The 22766-nt window shown below is 43.2% G+C and overlaps 3 protein-coding genes across 3 annotated transcripts; 1 reads left to right on the plus strand and 2 right to left on the minus strand.

Moving 5' to 3' along the window:
• Positions 1 to 12162: 12162 nt before the first annotated feature.
• On the plus strand, positions 12163 to 15147 carry LOC125771152 (diacylglycerol kinase epsilon). Its single transcript, XM_049441530.1, has 5 exons — positions 12163 to 13369; positions 13442 to 13989; positions 14050 to 14215; positions 14281 to 14441; positions 14518 to 15147. Exons 1-5 carry the CDS (start codon positions 12709 to 12711, stop codon positions 14635 to 14637), a joined length of 1656 nt encoding a protein of 551 aa, XP_049297487.1. The 5' UTR covers positions 12163 to 12708; the 3' UTR covers positions 14638 to 15147.
• A 493-nt stretch (positions 15148 to 15640) lies between these two features.
• On the minus strand, positions 15641 to 19494 carry LOC125771169 (NAD kinase 2, mitochondrial). Its single transcript, XM_049441559.1, has 4 exons — positions 18672 to 19494; positions 16699 to 17399; positions 16230 to 16629; positions 15641 to 16136 (listed from the first exon to the last, which is right to left on the minus strand). The coding sequence occupies exons 1-4, from the start codon at positions 18706 to 18708 to the stop codon at positions 16030 to 16032; spliced, it is 1245 nt and encodes a 414-aa protein (XP_049297516.1). The 5' UTR covers positions 18709 to 19494; the 3' UTR covers positions 15641 to 16029.
• Positions 19495 to 20164: 670 nt separating this feature from the next.
• Positions 20165 to 22076, minus strand: LOC125771196 (nascent polypeptide-associated complex subunit alpha). Its single transcript, XM_049441588.1, has 3 exons — positions 21998 to 22076; positions 21233 to 21385; positions 20165 to 21114 (listed from the first exon to the last, which is right to left on the minus strand). The coding sequence occupies exons 2-3, from the start codon at positions 21363 to 21365 to the stop codon at positions 20606 to 20608; spliced, it is 642 nt and encodes a 213-aa protein (XP_049297545.1). The 5' UTR covers positions 21366 to 21385; positions 21998 to 22076; the 3' UTR covers positions 20165 to 20605.
• Positions 22077 to 22766: the final 690 nt, after the last annotated feature.

Here is a 22766-nt window from a genome sequence, read left to right on the forward strand (position 1 = left end):
AGCGAATACTCTCGAAAAAATAAACAATTTTTGCTATAAAACAAAATCACAACTACGTCATTGTTGTAATGATTGTTTTGCTTATACCGAGTTCGTTGATAGTACGTCCGGTCCTAAGAAAAGATTTGTCATTCCTGCTTTAGCCATGTTGGTCTGTTTTTTAAGCTCGTCTATTAGTGGTTGGTCCCTGCCCCAGGCCAGCTGGCTAGTGGTTGGTTGCGTAAAACGTGAACCAAAGCAATGAAGGGGGGATGTCGCGCTTTATGTTGAATGTACTTTTAGAAAAAAAGCGAAACATTTTAAAGCTAATTTTAATGCTTTGCTTTGTGTATGATATGTGGTATGATTAGGGTAATTTTGATAAAAATGTTTTTCTCCTGTTTAAAACACCAGTGACTGGGCGCCTCCATGAGTATGGAGATACGCTTGTGCTTAGTAACACGTGGGCAAATTTTTGAAAATTAAAAGCAAAACTAATAACACATTTTTTCGCTTTTTCTCATTGTCTCGTTGATTATTGAATGAAGTTAATTAAAGTTAACAAAGAACGAAATGAAACGGACTATTCTAGAAACATTTATTTTACAGTTTCTTTAAGCACCATGTTATTTATATACGCTATCAGGCTACACTTCTGTTGTGATAACAGTTTTGATGATTCGGGCAATAAAAATAACACAAGCGCTTGTAAATGTAAGCACTGGTGCCATTCCCTTTCTTGATCGACGCCAGTGCGATCATCTGATTGCGTAGCAGTACACGAGCGGAGGCTCGTTTTAATGTCGACGCACGTGAGAGAACACGCGGGGACTACCGAAAGTATGCAATCCGCACGCGCATTTATTTATGCGTTCGATAACCTTCGTACAAGAGAGGTGGTGCGATGTGTTTCGCTCGAAAAAAAAAACCGGAAACGTACGATCCTGATTGTTTGTCCAGATCGTAATCGTACAAGGGATTATGTGGAATTTCTTTTAATTGTAACATCCCGTCGGCTAATATTAAAGAAACATGTTTAATGAAAACAATTTAATCATTTCATCAATTTCGTGCGTAATAATTGCACATTTCATGGAACGAAACGTTCTTATCAAGGGCGGAATTTTCTCTTCTTAGTCATGTTGGCACATATTTGGCAATGGTTCACCTTTTCCCCCCATGCGGCAATTTGTTGAACGCTTGCATCAGACAGCGAAACGAAATAGCTACGAAGCGCGTAAAAAACGCGTTTCGCGCCTGTGCACGTTACGGCGCTGGTGTGTGTGCGCGCGCGAGATCGCAAACACGCGATATGCTGTCGGCAAGATAACCGATACCTCGTGTTAGCATGCGTCCGATTGATGATTTTTTTATTGCATGCAGAAACCAATGAACCAAGCGCTGGCAACCGAATTCAAGTTCGGGACAGGTTTTTTTTTTAAAGTGATCGTTCCCATCTTTTTATGCTTGCCGCCAGGTGTCGTGAGGTCTGAAACGAGTGACGCATAGAAGGTGATCGATTGCATCATGTTGCTTTGTCCGTTGTCCGAATGAGACTCATCGGCTTTCCAAAACGGTTTAATTCTACGCTTGAATGACTACCTTTGAACCCATTCCAGCGAAGAAAGGCAACACAAAAAAGGAACCAAAAACCCAGAAACAGGGAGTCTATTTTTTGTCATAAATTTGACTATGACGCGTTTTCTGTGATGTCTTTCATCAGCCTTAAAACACAAAATGATTCCCGGGTTTTTGGCGGGAATTCCGACCGGTGGTACGCGCACGAGGTGATCTCGTCTCGAGTGATCCATTTTTGGCGCTTTAGTTATGGCCTTCTTTCGGTGTAATTAAGAAGGAAACAAATAAAAAAAACCAGGCCAAAGGCAATGACGGATGACGGAAGCGAATGACCTTTTTTGGTTGCTTTTTTTTCTTTTTTTTGTTATTGCAACCGGCATGGTAGTGGAATTGGGGCTCGGTTTCCTTTTTTTTGCTTGCGTCGTACGTGAATTCCGTTGTGGAAGTTTCAGTTTGTTTCGTTTTGCTTTCTCTACACTCGTCCAGTGTCGGTCGTCGGCGATGTGGTCGAGGATATCGGTGGGATACACGGACAACGGTCACATTCCGGACATTCCACGACGGTGTTACGATCGCACCGATTGGTCAAACCAACGATCGGATGATCAATGATCGGGCCCCTTTTTAATGCCATACCGCAACATGGAAGTTTTCATGTTCACGTTTTCCTTTTGCTGCTTCCAACAACCTTCCACAAAACAGGGAATCCTCTCACCCGATGAATGAATGAAACATCGGGATCGACCTTGAACGAAACCAGGCCCACAGCTTTCAAGGCGTACGTTACTTGCGTCTGTTCGTGTGTGAGAGAGTGTTTTTTTTACGTCAGCAACAACGCGTGTAACAGGTTCCGAAAACCATCGAAATTGGGCAGGTTCTATCGTGTCCAGGCAGGAATGATTGATGCCACGATAACGATTTGGTCCCCCCCGCTGAAGGGGGCCATGTGAGAGAATTCGCAAACGGACGGTTATTATTAGCTCAAAAGTGGCTTCTGCAAACGCGGCTGCCATTGACCCTGGTGATGCTGACCGATCGATTAGTTGTCGAAGCAAGTCTGGTTTTTTCGGCTGCTCTTCCCTGTTACAATCTAAAAAGCACAGTTCTGCATTAGGATGATGGATGTTTCTCGATCACGGTACGATCTTGAACGAATGAGTAAGGTTGAATGATTTACGGTTGGCTTATGTGCATCCTCTTTTAGCTTCTTTTCGTTGGTTTGTAGCGCGTGAAATGATCTTGGTTCATTCTTGATTGTACATAAATCAACAAGTCCTTACGTACCTGTTTTTCCAAGCACAAAAACACACAGGACGGAATGTGTTTTTTTTACAAGAAAGACGGTTTGCTTCTTTTAATTGATTCAAAGTTGTCGGTTGGGGGATTTGAATTGGAATTTGATGAAGCTTTTAATAGCTTTTAATGCCATTTTTCTGCGGTTCTCTTCTAATGCCGAAATGCTATTTAACCTCGTGATTGCATGCTTAGCAATTGTCGAGTTTGCAAACTGATGAAATTTTCAAAATGAAATATTTTTAATTTTTTTCTTTTGTTACTTTTTATTCTTTTTTCAATTTAAAGCATTATTTAAGTTAAAAGAAACTTATTGCAACATATTCCCAACATATGCCATCTATCGACCACAGGCAAAGATTGGCGATCCGTTGGATACCGACCGAGTTATAGACAAAACTTGGTGCAAAAATGAGGAAAATTTTACATTTTCTCAAACAGGGTATGGAACTTGGTTCCTCGAATAACTCCTGCCAGAGACAGCTGAGGGCATGGCCGTCCAAGAAGAAAATGTAGCCATTGATGCCATCTATCGACCACAGGCAAAGATTGGCGATCCGTTGGATACCGACCGAGTTATAGACAAAACTTGGTGCAAAAATGAGGAAAATTTTACATTTTCACAAACAGGGTATGGAATTTGGTTCCTCGAATAACTCCTGCCATAGACATCTGAGGGCATGGCCGTCCAAGAAGAAAATGTAGCCATTGATGCCATCTAGCGACCACAGGCAAAGATTGGCGATCCGTTGGATACCGACCGAGTTATAGACAAAACTTGGTGCAAAAATGAGCCTTGGAGATTGGTAAATTTATAGATTATTTTGATTTTTTTAATTTTTTGTATGCTTTTTTTAATTTAAAGCATTATTTGAGTGAAAAGAAACTTATTGTAACAATTTCGCATGAAAATAAAACAATTTTTGAAATTTTGCTTATTTGCTCAAAAAAATGGCAAGGGGTACCCCTTATGAAATTTTCGAGTTGAAAATATTTTTTTATTTTTTTGTTATTTTTTATTCTTTTATTCTTTTAAAACATTATTTGAGTGAAAAGAAACTTATTGCAACTAATTCGCATTAAAATATATCAATTTTTTACATTTTGCTAAATTACTCAAAAAATGGTATGGAATTTGGTTCCTTGAATAACTTCAGGCACAGACATCTGAGGGCATGGCCGTCCAAGAAGAAAATGTAGCCATTGATGCCATCTATCGACCACAGTTTAAAGATTGACGATCCGTTGGATAGGGACCGAGTTATAGACAAAACTTGGTGCAAAAATGAGGAAAATTTTACATTTTCACAAACAGGGTATGGAATTTGGTTCCTCGAATAACTCCTGCCAGAGACAGCTGAGGGTATGGCCGTCCAAGAAGAAAATGTAGCCATTGATGCCATCTAGCGACCACAGGCAAAGATTGGCGATCCGTTGGATACCAACCAAGTTATAGACAAAATTTGGTGCAAAAATGAGGAAAATTTTACATTTTCTCAAACAGGGTATGGAACTTGGTTCCTCGAATAACTTCTGGCACAGACATCTGAGAGCATGGCCGTCCAAGAAGAAAATGTAGCCATTGATGCCATCTATCGACCACAGTTTAAAGATTGGTGATCCGTTGGATACCGACCGAGTTATAGACAAAACTTGGTGCAAAAATGAGGAAAATTTTACATTTTCTCAAACAGGGTATGGAACTTGGTTCCTCGAATAACTCCTGCCAGAGACAGCTGAGGGCATGGCCGTCCAAGAAGAAAATGTAGTCATTGATGCCATCTAGCGACCACAGGCAAAGATTGGTGATCCGTTGGATACCAACCGAGTTATAGACAAAACTTGGTGCAAAAATGAGGAAAATTTTATGTTTTCACAAACAGGGTATGGAATTTGGTTCCTCGAATAACTTCTGCCAGAGACATCTGAGGGCATGGCCGTCCAAGAAGAAAATGTAGCCATTGATGCCATCTATCGACCACAGGCAAAGATTGGCGATCCGTTGGATACCGACCGAGTTATAGACAAAACTTGGTGCAAAAATGAGCCTTGGAGATTGGTAAATTTATAGATTTTTTTGATTTTTTTAATTTTTTGTATGCTTTTTTTAATTTAAAGCATTATTTGAGTGAAAAGAAACTTATTGTAACAATTTCGCATGAAAATAAAACAATTTTTTAAATTTTGCTAATTTGCTCAAAAAAATGGCAAGGGGTACCCCTTATGAAATTTTCGAGTTGAAAATATTTTTTTTATTTTTTTGTTATTTTTTATTCTTTTATTCTTTTAAAACATTATTTGAGTGAAAAGAAACTTATTGCAACTAATTTGCATTAAAATATATCAATTTTTACATTTTGCTAAATTACTCAAAAAATGGTATGGAATTTGGTTCCTCGAATAACTTCTGGCACAGACATCTGAGAGCATGACCGTCCAAGAAGAAAATGTAGCCATTGATGCCATTTATCGACCACAGTTTAAAGATTGACGATCCGTTGGATACCGACCGAGTTATAGACAAAACTTGGTGCAAAAATGAGGAAAATTTTACATTTTCTCAAACAGGGTATGGAACTTGGTTCCTCGAATAACTCCTGCCAGAGACAGCTGAGGGCATGGCCGTCCAAGAAGAAAATGTAGCCATTGATGCCATCTAGCGACCACAGGCAAAGATTGGCGATCCGTTGGATACCGACCGAGTTATAGACAAAAATTGGTACAAAAATGAGGAAAATTTTACATTTTCACAAACAGGGTATGGAACTTGGTTCCTCGAATAACTTCTGGCACAGACATCTGAGGGCATGGCCGTCCAAGAAGAAAATGTAGCCATTGATGCCATCTATCGACCACAGTTTAAAGATTGACGATCCGTTGGATACCGACCGAGTTATAGACAAAACTTGGTGCAAAAATGAGGAAAATTTTACATTTTCTCAAACAGGGCATGGAACTTGGTTCCTCGAATAACTTCTGACACAGACATGTGAGGGCATGGCCGTCCAAGAAGAAAATGTAGCCATTGATGCCATCTATCGACCACAGGCAAAGATTGGCGATCCGTTGGATAGGGACCGAGTTATAGACAAAACTTGGTGTAAAAATGAGCCTTGGAGGTTGATAAATTTATAGATTTTTTTGATTTTTTTAATTTTTTGTATGCTTTTTTTAATTTAAAGCATCATTTGAGTGAAAAGAAACTTATTGTAACAATTTCGCATGAAAATAAAACAATTTTTTAAATTTTGCTAATTTGCTCAAAAAAATGGCAAGGGGTACCCCTTATGAAATTTTCGAGTTGAAAATATTTTTTTAATTTTTTTGTTATTTTTTATTCTTTTCTTCTTTTAAAACATTATTTGAGTGAAAAGAAACTTATTGCAACTAATTCGCATTAAAATATATCATTTTTTACATTTTGCTAAATTACTCAAAAAATGGTATGGAACTTGGTTCCTCGAATAACTTCTGGCGCAGACATCTGAGGGCATGGCCGTCCAAGAAGAAAATGTAGCCATTGGTGCCATCTAAAAGTTGGTGCTAAAATGAGCCTTAGGAAATTTTCAAATTTTTAGAATTTTTTTTGGGAAATGTCCACGCGATGAAATTTTTTTTCGAATTAACAGCAAATTCTTCTGTTTTGAAAATAATCTTTACATTCACAATTATTATATACAACACGTACGTACAAGTACGTTTCCCCGTGGCAAGGACTGACTATCCGGCTACGCGATAGAAATATATCTAGTAAGCCAGAAATGGCCGGCGTGAACTTAGAGGTCGTTAAAGCCAACAAGATAAAGAAGAGATGTATGCTTGTATCATATACATATATTTAAAATAAATTTTAATAATTTGTCGAAAAAATATACACCACTAATACCCTTACGCTGGAGTTGCTCCAAGGTTCTTGTTGAGTAGATTGAAAACAGCATTTTAAGCTCATTTATGTTTAGATACGCTTTTTCGCACACCATCTGCCTGATCCCGGCATTCACAGGACGCTTTGTTTGTGCCTAAAGCTGATGCACTTATACAGCGCCACTGCATTTTCATCGTAGCAGGCGCGTGCACGTTGTAAAGCAGCATCAACTACGGGAAGGACGTCAGCCTTCCGGTGACACTTGCGTGACCTGCGTGCTTCGGTGAAGAAAAAAAACCCCGAATGCCGTCAGAGGTCCCATCCCCGACATAGCATACAATAGTAAACATCTAGACCGGGGTGTAATGATTACTCCTGGAACTCTTCGGGTGCAATCGAGCAAATGTTACCTCTTCAAAACATCGCCACCGCTCGCTCGCTTATCGAAATTGACGATCACGTCAGACCGAGATTTGCTTTCAAACGTCGGCAGTAAAAACGTCGATTTCTAGCATTGATAACCACCCAACAAGTGGCCCCCGCTGACCCCGACTAACAGGCGCGATGTGATTAAAGCGATCGTCGATCGGGTTCGGGACGTCAAATGTGGGCCGACGGCTTTCGTTTCGCGAGCGAGCAAATCTGTCAATCGCTGACGAATTGATTCTCGCGCGTCGGGACCCATATTGGGCAGTGGTGGCCACCGGCCCAACGGCGTCCAATCGGCGAACGGTTCGAGGTCAAACGGTTAGACAAACGCGAAAAAACGTCGGACGATGCACGATTGGTCTTGGGATTGTGGCATTGCTTATTGTTGATGCAACCTTATCCCACCGATGGGAGGCCCTTTTTTCCCTTTAGCACTGTTGGTAAACATTGCTTTTTTTTCCTGTTGCGATTTGCCTGGTGTGATTGCTTCTTGAAATGATTATCAAGATCGACGTCACGGTGGGTGTGAAATAATAGGGAGAGACACAAAATAAACGGAAAGGTGAAGGGAGAACTTAAAGAAGACGAGGAAAGCTAGTTGATTTCCGATGACAAACTTAGATTGGTGTTCTAGAAAAATCTATAACTTTCGTGGCTTGCATCAAACGCATATAAAAATGAAATCTTATTATCGATTAAGATTATTGTTATTGTATTGAAGTTATTGTATTAAAACAACAATTGTAACTTTCAATTATTCCAGCATGGATGTAGCTCAGTTTTTTTCCTTTAACTTCCAAGCTAATAGCAATTGAACATCTTTGTTCGATTTCCTAGAAACAATTAAGAATACCGCGAAACAATTGATACACATTATGGGCCCTACATTGATAAGTTGGTGTACATCAAATAAAAGATGTAAGTATTTTTTTTGCATCTGTTCTTATCGCTTGTCCCGGTGCATATCAGGGTACCGCCACCGGTCGTATCACTATCAATGCAGTCCAGCACCGTAACGCAAAGTCACAAAATGGTGTCGATGCATCGGCGACGCAACTCAGGGCTCGTTTGCTAAAAGTGTGGTGATCGGAAAAGATAGAACAGGAGTGTGAAAGTAGAAGCCGAGATGTACCAGGGAGGAAATAAAGAAATCAGCAGAACCGATAACCTTCGGCCACATTTATGATGACAGCGACGAAACACTTCCAATCTTGGCTGACCGGGGCTGCCGTTGGTTAAAAGTTGCAGTTGCAAAATCAAAGTTACCATTGCTGGTGATGAAACGAACCTGTCACATGACAAATGACAGTTAAGATGAAACGATTCTGCCGCACAAAATTCAACCGCCAAATGCTTATTGTCGCGCGGTAATCAAAAGTTTTCAAATCAAAACGGCACTAAAGAAGCACGTGGCATTTGCAGTCTGTGGCAGTAATAACATTAAAAGCGGACACTAAAACACGGCAGCATAAATTGTTCCCGACAACGGCAACAGACTTACGACGCAGTTTAAATGTTGTTCTATTTTTATTTGCTTACGATTTTAAAGTGCTTCTTATCACTAATCATAGCGATTGTCGCAGTCAATCAAAGTCCCCGGGTAGGTGACTAAAAGGGGGTGGAAAGTTTTAATGTTCTTAAAAATAATATGCGACGCACCTAGTGGAACCTTTGGTTTGTGTTTCGGTTAATTGTACATAAATCCATACACGCCCAACACAGTTCCCTTATCACAGGCTGCAACGTCTCTGGAAGATGGCTAGTGGCCAGACATATTGGTAGGAGTGATTAAAGCTGCCTCCACACGCTGCAAATCGCCATCGAAAATGATTTGTGGTGCAAAAGCGAGAATGAAGTACACGAAACCGATTAGACAAGCATTTTCCATTCTTCAATGAATGGTGGTGTTGAAGGCCATCATCCGCTTTACGGCGGTACGAACGTCACGAGCACCCATTAACAGATGTTTCGGCCGCATCGCAGCCAGAGCAAAGAGCGGGAGCAACGACTTCCGACTTTGGTTAGGCTTGGGCTTGGGTCTTATCAAGCACCGGGGCTCGGATGGGTTGAAGTTGAAGGACTTCAAGCGGGGCGCTCCTGTACGAAGGTGACCAAACCGATCGGCACCGGATCCGACCGGGTTTGACATCAACGCCGGAGCTGTTGCGAAATCGCTAGAAGAAAAAAATAAAATAGAAGAAACCGTATCTCACTGAGATCATTCGAGCTGTCGAAGATTTTTTTGTTGTGGTGAGATAATACAAAAACAAAAAAAAACGATTTTCAACTGTTGCTTCGATTGCGTAATGTTACTATGAATTTGTATCCTGCCTTGCGTATTGCATACCTTTCGGGCGTTTTTCATTTTTATTACGCACAACGCAACGGTTTATCTTTAACTCCGCGGTGTTAATCTCCAAAAAGAATTCGTTATTCGTTACAAGAATAGCTTTATTGTTTACAGCTAACTCGTTTCAAAGGAGAATTATCATTTGAGCTTCGCTCTATAAGCAGTTTAGTAAATGTTAAATATGAACCATTTTTTTAATAAAACAACAAAACCAGGCGATCCATTATTTATAAGCACGCCAAAACATTTGATACTGCCATGTGGATGCATCATCATCAGCCCACGTTTCTCATTTTTTTTTGTTTCATTTTAAAGAATAATATTATGAATTGGAGACACGAACACTGAGTACAGCTTGGAAATGTCTTTAGCGTCATTCGGGGCAAGCCTTAAGCTTTGAAAGTATAATTTGGTCTCCCCCTTCTTCCCTTTGGCGCAACAATGTTTGACGTGGGATTCTTGCGTATGAACATTGTCTTATGCTAATGAGCGTATAACTCCGCGCAACCACAGAGATATCTCTGTGCTTGCCGCGAACCAGCACTTCTGCATCGAAATAAAAGCCTTTTACAGCGGGGGGAGGTTTAAAATAGGTGAGCATTAACCATTTGTTCTCGTTACTTCATTTACGATTGCTTTCCTTCCACTTGGTCCCGAAAAACGTCGTACCTACTCCCTCTTCTATCGAAAACTTCCTTCACAATCGGTGTGTACTGGGGTGAGTCAAGGCTTCGTGTGCGTGGCACGTGAATCTTATCAAAGTGTGAAAGTGTGTATGGCCATCTCGGTTACCATGGGACGGGACGAGCCCATCCGAGGCCCCAGGCCATGTTACTGATTGTCGGGGCAATGGGTGTTGATACCGGTCAGCTAGAATGATACGCCGGCGAGTGACCGGTGGCGCCACATCAACCAACTGCCAGAGATTGCCCTTTCGAGTATGTTCGGCCGATAATCACGTTTCTGCCGACAGGTAGCCGAATCAAATGGCCGAAATTCGTTAGCCAGCTGTGTCAGATAAAGCAATAAAGTTTATGCCCTGTTTCAATGTTCGCCACCATTCAATGGGCACGTTTTCTCTGGCTCTTCGATCTTTCCGTATGCACGTGATCGTGTGGAGTGAACATTCGACAGCATGGTTAGTAGTTCTTGTAGCTGTAAAATCGCTGCTAGAATTCTAAAGAATCTTCTCTTGCAAAACCCAAGCCGGACCCCGAAACGTTACTGACGCAAGCACCACTTCCGGTGACCTCAATTCGGGCTCGACTTTCTTCCTCCGACCCAGAATAAAGCTCCGCAAAAGCCAAAAAGCCAAGGTTGCTTTGGTCACCATAGTTCACCGGAGGTCGCTTTGGACGTAACAAAAAATCCATACAGGCCGCCGTTGTGTGGTTTTAAATTGCAAAAATTAACATCGCGCCATCGGACCGGATCGGATTCGACCATTTATATCTTATCAGAGGGATGTCGACTGTCGAATTATGAGCCGCGGACACAACGTACGCTGTGTGTCAGTGCGCTCTTTTAAAAGATGAATTACGCATCCGCAATCGCTGGCTGCTGATGAGTGTTGGACAGCATAAAAGACAACGTTTTGCGGCTATCAGCGCTGTACACAGTGTCTTTCTTCGCGCCAAGCGTCACTTTGTACGGTTGAGTAGAAACGTGATTGTCTTTTTTTCGAGCTTTAGCCTGATTGATTACGTTAGCCTCTTGACCTGGGCTCAAATTGGGTGGTACCGACCGATCAACGCTTTGAATGTTAATGACCTCAATATTGATGATTTTTTGTTTCTTCTTCTTCTTGTTCAAATGCGACTAATGTTTTTGGTTTTTCAATGCTCATTCTGCGAATTAATAATGATAATGAGCCTGAACAGTACTACGAATGGTGGAGCACATCGGCTAAGGCAGTGTTTTCCACGTGAATTAGTGAACAGATATGAGATTATGCTGGGGTCATCATGCTTCGGGTCAGCGATCGGAAGCGCTAAAAGGCGTTCAAGCGAGCCCATAGCCTGATCGATGGAAGTTGGAAGAATCTTCATGAACCGATAGAGCTGGAGATGAATTTTTCTTAATACGTAGATGAGCCAAGGTGCATTGTCCGGTAAATAGAACCGATTTCTCTTCTTGGCTTAACTACCTGTAAGGTTATGCCCTTCCATTTCTGGTTTACTAGACTTTTTTAGCATGCAGTTAGATAGTCAGTCTTTACTACGGAGCAACGTTTAGGATGGGTTTTTGGTACACGGTCCTGTCGTGTGAAAGTTTCCTGTCCTCTGATTAAGAGCTGCTTAAGGGATCTGGAATACTTTGACGATGACACAGTGATAATACGTTGAACATTCGTTAACTTCAATATTATTATAAAGTTCTAAATTTGAAGTTTTTTTCTCATGATTTTATATGATTCTGAAAATTTTTAATAGTAAATCAGAATTCTATTAAATGTTCTATTTGGTTTTGTAAATGTGTACAAGGCGCTTAATGTTGAAACTGTTCTAAGCAGGGGTAGTCAACCCCCAACAGTTCTGATTTTTTTCATGTATAAAAAGACTCGTTATATAAAGTTTGTTATTAAACTACTTCTATTTATGCACAAATAATGTCAAATTTAAAATCATTAGTAAACTGATAAATAAGTATAATTTATTCTTCACTGTAAATAATGCGTAAATTATAAAATTTCATAAACATTCAAATAATGAAACGTCAGTGCGATGTCCATACGGACGTTCCATTGTGCACACCTGGTTTTGTTTACATACATCAACGGTTCGTTCCAGCACAAGCGAAAGCTGAACTGCATTTTCTACGCCGTTGCACTCACGCAGGCTAAGTGTGTCAGTATTAAAACATATAAAAAAGACTAAGTGTTTACTGTTCTATACGGGTTCGGTACGGTCGCTGGCGTCATTTTGTTGTTCGATGCTTATCATCCGCTTTTGGATCTGCAGCGCAGCTACCTTAGCTACTAGAGTTACTGCCACACAAAACCACCAGTCAAACGAAGAGGTGGTGCCAGCAGCATTTACGTATCGGTGAAAGTGACCAGAAGGTGTGCAGCAAACAGTACCCATCCATTCACATTCCAGTGAGATAGGTCGCAATAGTCATAGAATAGAAAGAATCGCAGTAACGATTCGGTCTCCTAGCATTCGGAAGAGGAGGGACGGTCTCACGGTCCAGGTGACCGCGAAACGTCCACTTGATGCGCTTTTCGTTTCGTCCTTTTTCGCATAATAGTGGCGTAATGCTCGATTTCAGCTTTACGCTGTTTGTGTCCGTACTGCTCGGGCTCGGTTTGATGTGGCTCGCTGGACGGTACTTCCTGAAGGAGGATGTCGTTTACATACCGGACAACTGTCGACGGCATGCGTGGAAATCGGTGAAACTTCTGTCGCGAAGCTGCGTGTGTTCCGTCTGTGATACATCGATGTCCTCGAATGGACACTTTTGTGAAAGTTGTGGCGTTTGCTCGGACAACGGGTGCGTCCGAAAGGCGGATGAAAAGTTCCCTTGCAAGCAGCTACGCATACGTACGCGGGCAGACGATGGTTCCACCAGCCGACATCTGTGGGTGCAGGGTAATTTGCCGCTCGGGTCGGAATGTTGCGTGTGTAAGGAGGACATCGACCAGACGAGCGAGCTCGGTCTGTTCGGACAGCGATGTGCCTGGTGTCAGCGGATGGCACATGACAAGTGTTTTAGCGAAGTTTCCTCTACGTTGTGTGACTTTGGACCGTTCAAGGAAATGATTTTCCCGCCGAAATGTATACTCGCCGCGCGTAGTAAGGTCGCTCAGAAGGTTCATCTGACGGGAATTATCCCACCCGAGTGGAAGGCTAATTGGCGTCCGCTGATCGTTGTCGGTAAGCGTTGCCATGGCATGACAAGCAAACGTGATTGTTACCTACTTGTGTTTCTTTCGTTTTCACTTTTAGCTAATTCGAAATCCGGCAGCAGTGGAGCCGACCAAGTGGTGGCACTGATGCGTGGCATCCTTCATCCGCTGCAGGTGTTCGAGCTGGGTCAGCATGGACCGCACGAGGCATTGCAGTGGGCTATTCATGCTGCACCGACCCGTTGTCGTATACTGGTTGCCGGTGGTGACGGTACAGTAGGCTGGGTGTTGAACACCATTTTGCAGATGAAGGTGGAACCACATCCAGAGGTGGCCATACTGCCGCTCGGTACCGGCAATGATTTGTCCCGTGTGCTTGGATGGGGTGCGGAAGGACCGGACGAGTTCGATCCGATCGACTACCTGACTCGTATCGCTCAAGCCGAAACGGTACAGCTGGATCGCTGGTTGGCGGAAATCAATACACATTCCAGCTTGGCCAGGTTTCATGTGCCCGGGTTTAGCCAGTCACGCCACTTCTACATGTACAACTATCTCAGTGTCGGGGTGGATGCACTGGTGACACTGAATTTTCACAAGGCTCGGGAAAGTTCGTTCTACGTTTTCAGCAGTCGGTTTGTGAACAAGGTAAGCGTGAAGGTGCGGTCAAGTTGTAAAAAAAGGATCTAATCAGATTGTTGTTTTTAGCTTCTGTATCTTTGCTTCGGAACGCAGCAAGTAGTGCAGCAGGATTGCGTGGAGCTGGAAAAGCATCTCGATCTGTATCTGGACGGTGTGCGTATCGATTTACCCTCGCTGCAATCCGTCGTCGTCCTTAACATCGATTCCTGGGGTGCCGGTGTGAAGCTGTGGGGTATGTTTGATATAAACAAAATGGATCCCTCATATCTGGCCATTAAAACGATCGTTCATTTTCAGAGATGAGCAAGAATTCACCCACCCACAGTATAATGAAGGAAATTCACAGTATTTCCGATGGCATTTTGGAGGTGTTCGGTGTGGTTTCATCCTTCCACATTGCCCAACTGCAGGTTGGCCTCAGCAAACCGGTTCGCCTGGGACAGGCAAAAAGTGTGCGAGTAAGTGTGCGGGAACGAAGCGATAGCGATGATTGATGGCATGAAATAAGACATTTTCTTTCCTATTTCCTCCTAGATTGTACTCAAACGAACGCTTCCGATGCAGGCGGATGGTGAGCCGTGGATGCAATCACCCTGTGATATTAATATTCAACATTACGGCCAAGCGACAATGCTGAAAGACGTAAAGAAATAAGCAGTTTACTGAAAACTGCCATCATTACTGGCTGTCGGTTGTGTTTGATCAACTGAACGCCATTGAACGGTGTGACGCCGTTTTGTTAGCAACAACACCACCTAAAGAATCTCTCGTAACTCGCTCCATGTTATTGCCGTTTGCAGTGGTTTCATATGGCAGAATGGGAATTGAAGTAAGTTTGTCCCGGGTTAATATCCATTGTTGAATCGTGCGTAAACAAGTATGTGTGTTTTGTGTGAGATATTATATATGTAATTTGCTTTTGCTTAAAAATCGAGTGCAAACCAGTTTTGCAGTTTGTGATCGAATACTCCACCAATACTTATAACTATACAAATAAGAACCGGTTAAGTTACAATGATTAACCCTCCATAATGTTTGAACCCGTTCCGAATGTTACAGCAGATCTATCTGTTAAGCTTAATCTAATAATTAAGAGTACTTCCTAGCACGCGCCAACTTACTCGTACCGTTGAACGAGTCTTAATTACGTATTGATCTCAAAAACACACACACACACACTTAACTACGGACGGAATTATCATGACCGTTTAATCTCGCTGCAGATCTATCGAAGGAGAAAGATTTTACATGCGATCAGGGTACGATCGTTCGTTCGGGTAGGTTAGAAAGAAAGGCATACCAGTTTTGCTGCTTCCAAAACAACCAAATATCAATAATATTTATAGTAATAGCCTGTTGGTCGAGGGTTCTAGGCACTGGTTCGATTGATGCGGAAGATGCACTGATACCGGGTGGTTAATGGAATTGAACAAGGGTGACACAAAATAACTATACAATCCATACTAACATTCGCACCATTCGGCGGGGAATGATGCGTACAAATAGGGAAATAGCAGTAAGGTGAACCCATTCGCAAAGGGGATTAACAGCCAAAAACGCGGAACTGTCTAATTGTGGGTGAGTGTCCAGAGCAGAGAGCCTTTCCAACGGACGTAAACGTTGGTCGAGGAAGAGAAAGACACACACAAAGATGACGTTATTTACATGTATAAAACAAAGAAAAAATGATACCAAATTTATTACAACTTTCTACTTACAGTAATACGTACGCTAACGTTGGAAAAGGGGATCGATAAATAAATGCACCGTCTGCACCAATCAGTAGAGTGCAGTAATTGCAATAACTTACACACAAAAATAAGGCTTTTTTCCAGACATTTTTGAGAAAAAGGTCGAGATGGCTTAATAAGCTCTTTCGTTTTTCCTTTCATCGCTGGCAATAGGAAGGCGGCGTAGGGCCACTTTTACAAGTGATCGGAAATGCTTCGAATAGTGAGTAAAGCATCGTACAAATAGGAAAAAACAGGTAAATAGATCGGATCGTATCCTCGTCGGTTTCGATATTTCACTCTCCTTCCTTCTCTCTCAGTCATCCATATCGATCGTCAGTAGTGAATCTTCCGGATACACTTCCAGCAAGGCACGGGCACCATCGTTAAAGTTGTAAGCAATACTACCATCTATCACGAGACCTGAACGAATGGGGCAGAAAAGAACAAACATTCAATGTCAGTCCGGGTGCGAAATAACTGAAACTCTCTCTTTGCATTAAAACGATCACTTACTTGCATCGACACAGCGCGATTTGACGAATATTTCTTTGGCAAACCCGCGCGATTCTAAACCTTTCGGGTTTGGCCACACACCGACACAGATTTGCTCACGTATCGAATAACACAGCCGTGGATCGTCGGACGCAAACACTAGATTATCGTTATACTCCTGAGACACGGACTCGGGATCGATGGTGTCCAGGGCGCCCGCCCCAGTCCGCCTCCGTACAATGTTCAGCAGATCTTTTACGTTGTTCGTCGACAGGCGGTTCATACTGGTGAGCCACGACGTTGAACCGGTCCCGGTACTTACGCACAGACCGGAACTTTTCGTTTTGGTTGTAACTTCCGAATTGTCGATGCGCAGATGCAGATGGGACACGCGTGCGGAAAGCATTTCTCCTATGAAAACCTACGGAAATGAAGGGGTTTGTACGTTAGCACGGTTGAATGGCTGAGGAAACACATGCGGCGGCTTTACCTCGTTAAGTGCAAGATAGGGCAGGATACGACTTTTGCCATTTGGTGCCGTAGACATCACCTCCTTATGTTCGACCGGTTGCGTGTGGAACTCGTGCAAATCCATCGGTGACGGGCGCTCGGTTGTGGCCGCTCCTACCAGTGTGGTACGGATCCGTGACCGATGCATCCACCGGAAGTCTTTCGCTATGATACGCCGGATCGCTTCATCAACCTGCACCGAGTACTGTTTCGGAAGCATTAACCGTCCTTCCGAACGGCGCGGATCCGAGTTAAACCCAACGACGGGCGTTTTCTTCCCGTTGGACAAGAAGAATGGGCTTGCCCGGCCGGCAGCGAGCAGAAACGTACCATCGCCACCGACCGGTACGATCAAATCGGCCCACTGCAGTGCGTCCTTGTGTATCGTGATGCGGTTCACTACCTGCACCTCGATGCCGCGCTGCTGAAACGAGCGCACCACCTTCTGCTCGACGTCTTTGTGCAGATGGTGGTAGTACTTGATGGCGTCGTAATCGGTGCCACGGTCACGAATCTTTTGCTCCAGACACTCATCGCTAAGCTGCTCCTCGCGAATCTTTTCGAACTCTAGGCGCGTCAATTTCGACACAATGAGCACGCGGCGCAATTTGTCCTGTGCGTTACAACCGAAATGGCGCTGCACTTTCAAGACATTCCGGAGATGCTGTGTGGGTTTGAATCCTGAAATGTAAAGCAGCGTGAAACAATCGGTTATTTAGACGAATGTTTTAAACGTTCTGCAACGTGATCGATACGCGCCGCGTGCTGTTGTGTGAGAAGGTTCGTCAACAGATAAAATAATACAAATTTATCTACTGTTTCTTCACAAATACACCCAAAAATAGAGAGCAAAACAAAGTTTTTTTCCACCTGCTCAAATACCGTCGCCGGCTACTTGGAGCGTATTACACCGTGAAAATTTATGTTCATCATTGGGCAGTCTGCTCCCTTCATATCTTATCTCGCTCATCTTTCCCGGTCTGGTGGAGATATTTGTGCAGAATTTAGTGCCACTTCGCAAAAGCCTACTGATCAGATTAAAACATTACACTAATGGGAATGCGTCGTAAAACCATTAGCTTTAGTTCAGTGCGATGAACTACTTATATCAGTGGCGCCATTAAATTTGAAACTGCCTGCTGCCCCCACCGATCGATAACTAGCCGATCACGCTCTCACGATGCTTTCCATTGATTGATTGGTTGACATTATGCGTATGTGTTTGCGGGTTTTTTTATAACATTCAATAAACAACTCCGTCCTATCTATCACCGGAAGAAGAAGCCAAACAAAAAAGGCACATGCTGCTGCTGCTGCTGCGTCAAAACATGACGCATCTTATAAATGATGTGCGATGTCTGATCGAAGGTTGCTAGATTGCCTTGGAAAGAAAGAACGGGATCAACGGGAGGGTTGAGCATGTGTACATCCCTGTATACTCGATGGGGGGTAAATATCTACCGTCCAATCTGTTGCAGCACAACAAAAAAGTCAGCTGCGGATCACACGGACTCTCTCTCTTTTCGCCGAGCTGTTCTTCTTCGGCAAATTGGGCATTGGGGTGTGTTCGATGTGATAGCGCACAGCCCCAGCAGCACACGCAATTCTCGACAATCGAAATTGATAAGATTGTGCCACAACGGTGGTGACGTTCTCGTCTCTCACCCAGATCGTGTGCTAAGATCCGCATACGTCAAGCGATGAAGGTTGGGTTTTGTTTTTTTCAAATGCAAATGCGTGCTTTTTTTTTGTTACATTCTTTTCTTCGAATGCTAATTGTGGTTTAGATTAATGTGAATAGTAGCTCGCGCACAGGAAAAAAAACGAAAACGAAACAGCCCGCTGCTTGGTAACATTCAATTTCGATTTGCAGCATGCCACGATGAAACTTCTTTACCTCACCTAAATAAAATACAGGACACTAAAGCACGAACCGGTTTTTAAGCAACTCACCTGAAACATTCCGCAAAAGTTGATTCAAGTGGAACATTTGGATTTGACCGTGTTTTCTTCGTTCCTATCGCTAGGGTCTCAGTAGACTTTTATTCGCTCCTAAAAACAAACAAATACGCATACACACTAAAACACGATCAAGCATACGCGGTGGGAAGTCCTTGGTTCCAGTGTTGATCGCATTCAACAATATCCGATGTAACGGACACACTTGGTGTCTTCCTTTAACCTTGAATTTGCACTGTGCAACAGATTACATTGCTCCGGCGAGCGACAATGTTCGAGAAGTGCATCCACACAGCAGGGCACAACAACGGCGGCAGTAGAACAGAAAGATACACACACGTCGCGGATACGGGTTTCTCTCAGCACGGCGACCGTTTGCTTGCACACGCGTCTCGCTACTGATAAGGATATTCGACGTAAGCACACAAGCCCTGAATGAAGCTGGCTTTCCCACCGGTTTTCTGAGGGCGATAAGAAGATGTTGTTGCTGGATTCCTTCGTTCGATTGCTCCCTCGGTCGGTCGGTTATCGTAGCGGCAATGGGACTGTACAATGCATTGATGAAACCCGAAGTGGAAGATTCCCACGTTTGCTTGTGCGCTGCAGATTTTCACAGCATGTTTTCCGGGTTTTCCGCGCTGGAACACGTGTTGCTTTATCGATAAACCGGCCAGGTGTGTGTAAACACTACGGTGCGAAGGACACTTATTGCTTCGTGTTCCATCCGAGGGAGGTAAATATTTATAGATGGCAAAAGAACCGGCACGGTTCGCGAATTATCAGCGCTTCGTTCCCTCCCGACCATGACAAATGGTTTGGTTTGAAATATTGCGCACAGTGGGATGGTGGCACATTCAGTTGACAGTTGCTGAATTTGTATTGCATTTTATTTAATATGAAAAATGCAGTAAAATAGTACATTTGTATAGAAATGTTAATCAAAGTGTATATGTACAAATAGTTCTCCTAGATTTATCAAACAAATCAAATGGTAGAATGTAGAAAATTGTTAAAAATGTCCGCACAGGATGTTGCTTTACCAGTGTGCAACATCGGAGCATGTTCACAGAGTACGCTGCGCTCCAAAATTCAAACACAGATCGGTTTCCGTTTCTGCTTGCACGCAAACCGAAATGTGATAGGAAATTGATTGTTTTAACTTCTTTTCCTTTTCATTAATCTATTCTTAATCTATGTTAGGTTTTATATCTTTCAGTGGAAAACATTAAACAAGCTTGACATTCGCTTATAGGCAATCTTTATTATCGAATCGAACTCAATTCTTTGATTAGCTCGGCTACCTATTTGGTTAGATTCCCTCTATTAAAAAGAAGCCCCTCACTCTATTCGATTCCGTTTCGAAATGCAGTTTCTAGATTAACTGGAGAAAACAGCGACCAAAATGAATACAACACTCGTCGCTACTCCCTGCGACTCTAGTTCCTTGCCTCAAAAGGATGGGGGGAAAAATTAGCATACCTATGCAATTCTTTTGTTGGTTTAGGTGTTTTATTACCGTTTACGATATAAACTTAGCATTTGTTTTCGGTTTAAATGTAATGTTAAAGGTTTGAAGGGGCAGCAAGCGCGCCAACACAGCTACGACCGAATGTGCGCACGCCACCACGAACTTTTACTCGCGCAAGTACGCACGCACAAGCATACATTGTACCGCGTAGGCAATCAGCAAACCGCCACATTCGTTCCCGGCACAAGTTCTGATCAAAAACATCCTTTCTACCGAAGAAACAATACGGTTAACCTCGGGGAGCAATCTGTTTGCTTCCCGTCTTTGAATAAAAGCGTGCTTCGCAGCATGGCCTTCGAAGGGTAAGAGGAGGATGTGAACACTAACAGAGACAATCTGATGGGGGGGAGGTTGCTTTTAATGATGTTGTGTTGTGTACAGTAAACGCAACCTGCAACAATTACATGGTCAGTTCCATGATCGCGTTTACGATATCATTGTCATTGTTTTTCAGTGCGCGGATCGCCTTAGCACGTTTCACATTGGCCTGGGACATCACCAGATCGATGTCCTTATCGTCAATGCCGGTGTCGTCCACTTCCTCCTCATCCTCTTCGGCGATCGGGGTGACAACGTTCGTTGAGCTGGACGCTTCGCCCGCGGCCGGAGTCGCTTCGGGAGCCTTGAACTTTTCGGCCGCAGCCACCTGGGCCTGCTGGGTGAGATCTTCGATCTTGGCCTCGCCGAAGATGATGTAGGTGTCACTGTGCGGGTTCTTGTACACGTCCGGGTTGTTTATCACGAACAGAATGTTCTTGGACTTCCGGATCGTTACTCGGTTGACGCCCTGGACCGGTTTCAAACCAAGCTTGGACATAATCTTGCGGGCTTTCTTTTCACCCCGGGACTGTTTTGCTTTCGAGATGTCTGGAATTTCACCGGCGGACAGTTGTGTCGTTGCAGCAGCGCCTGAAAAGGTAAAACAGGAAAAACATGATTCAATTCCACTCACACTGGAGACGATTGATTGATGCCAGTCTGCAGAGCACCACCACCATGCTTTAGACTTCGGACAAACGAATCTTACCTGCATCCTCCAGCTCCGGGATTGAATCCTCGGTCTCTGTGTCACTGAGCGCATCTTCCAGCTTGGCTTCTGTGGTTCCGGTCGCACTTGAGGCGGCGGCCGCACTTTCCGTGATTTCAGTCAGCTCCGGCATGTTCAAAGGTGAAGGTCAAGCTAAAGGAACGCAAAGGGGGACTTATTAATTGGGCCACTTCGCTTTGCTTGCAGCAAAAGGCTACTATGATGTTTCTTCGATCGATCCGAAGGGAAAAGAACACTTCCGGCATCCACCGCGCAATAACCCTTGTGTCAAATAAAAGAACCTAAAACATGACTGTCATGCACATGAGAACGCATTGGCAAAGCGCTGAAAACCGCACATGAGAAAACTACACACACGGACGCACGCACATACGCACAATCTCTGTGGCTGCGGTTTTTGCTATCGCTCGGTTAATGTCAACATTTCTTCGAAACAACCTCCAAATGGTGCTCTCCATCTCATTCATCGACATAAAGAGTTACATTTCTATGATCTAATCCAACACTTGCAATGCGATTGCCTTGTAAGCGCATAATATTGCCGGAGAAGCCGGCGCACTGACACAACCGGGTAGACCACAGCACGGCGGATCCGCATTCAATAATTCGACGATAGAAATGGAATATTAAGCCAGCCACGGGCATGTGATCCACTGTCCGAACGAACGCATCAAACGACCATGAACATCAAGGTGCATTTCGCTGTTAAAACTTTGTTTATTTTCGCTGAAAAACACTACTTACACCAGTTTTCTCGCACGGTACGAAACGCGGTAAGAGCTCGAGAATGAGATGCCGGAAGTTTAGTGATGTACCCGCGAGCTCGGAACGACATGTCCAAGCAGTTCCGGCAAAGGAGTGTTTTCGATCCGCTCCGTGAAAATACCGATTCTGACAGCTGAATTCAAACGCGCCGTTACAATATCTTATGAATTACAGGATTTATGTCTAGTTAACTATTTGAATTACAAATTTATCTTGTGGATCGCGGTTGGTTGTACGATTTACGTTCGGTGTGAACGACTTGATCTTTTCATTTGAAAATTCACTATTCATCGTTACATTTGAAAATTCAAAATTCAATTCAATTTTGGCAGGTGCATTTTACATAACAACACGTGGTATGCTCATTCATTGCCATATCTAGGTATTGTCTTTGAAATGCTGGAAAAACAGTTAAACATCCTTTTATTTATAAGACATGTGAAGACATATTTGTCATTTAGAATGAAATTTCCAAAAGTAAATCTAATCTCAACAATATGAAAAAAGTTACTAACACATTTATTTATGATAAGTCAACTAATTCAAATTAGCATTTATTAGCAATTAAATTAGCATTAGCATAGGGGGGGGGGGGGGGGGGGGGGGGGGTGCGCGTGAAATCTTCACAAATAAAGCTTGAAATGCGTTCGATTTTACAGTGGACATTAAAAGAATTCGCACAGGCCATTAGGATGTGACCATCCAGTGCGTGACCCATTGAGATGCTGCCTTCGAGACCACGGTACCA

This window comes from Anopheles funestus, chromosome 3RL (genome assembly GCF_943734845.2).
Source record: "Anopheles funestus chromosome 3RL, idAnoFuneDA-416_04, whole genome shotgun sequence".
NCBI classification, from domain to species: domain Eukaryota; kingdom Metazoa; phylum Arthropoda; class Insecta; order Diptera; family Culicidae; genus Anopheles; species Anopheles funestus.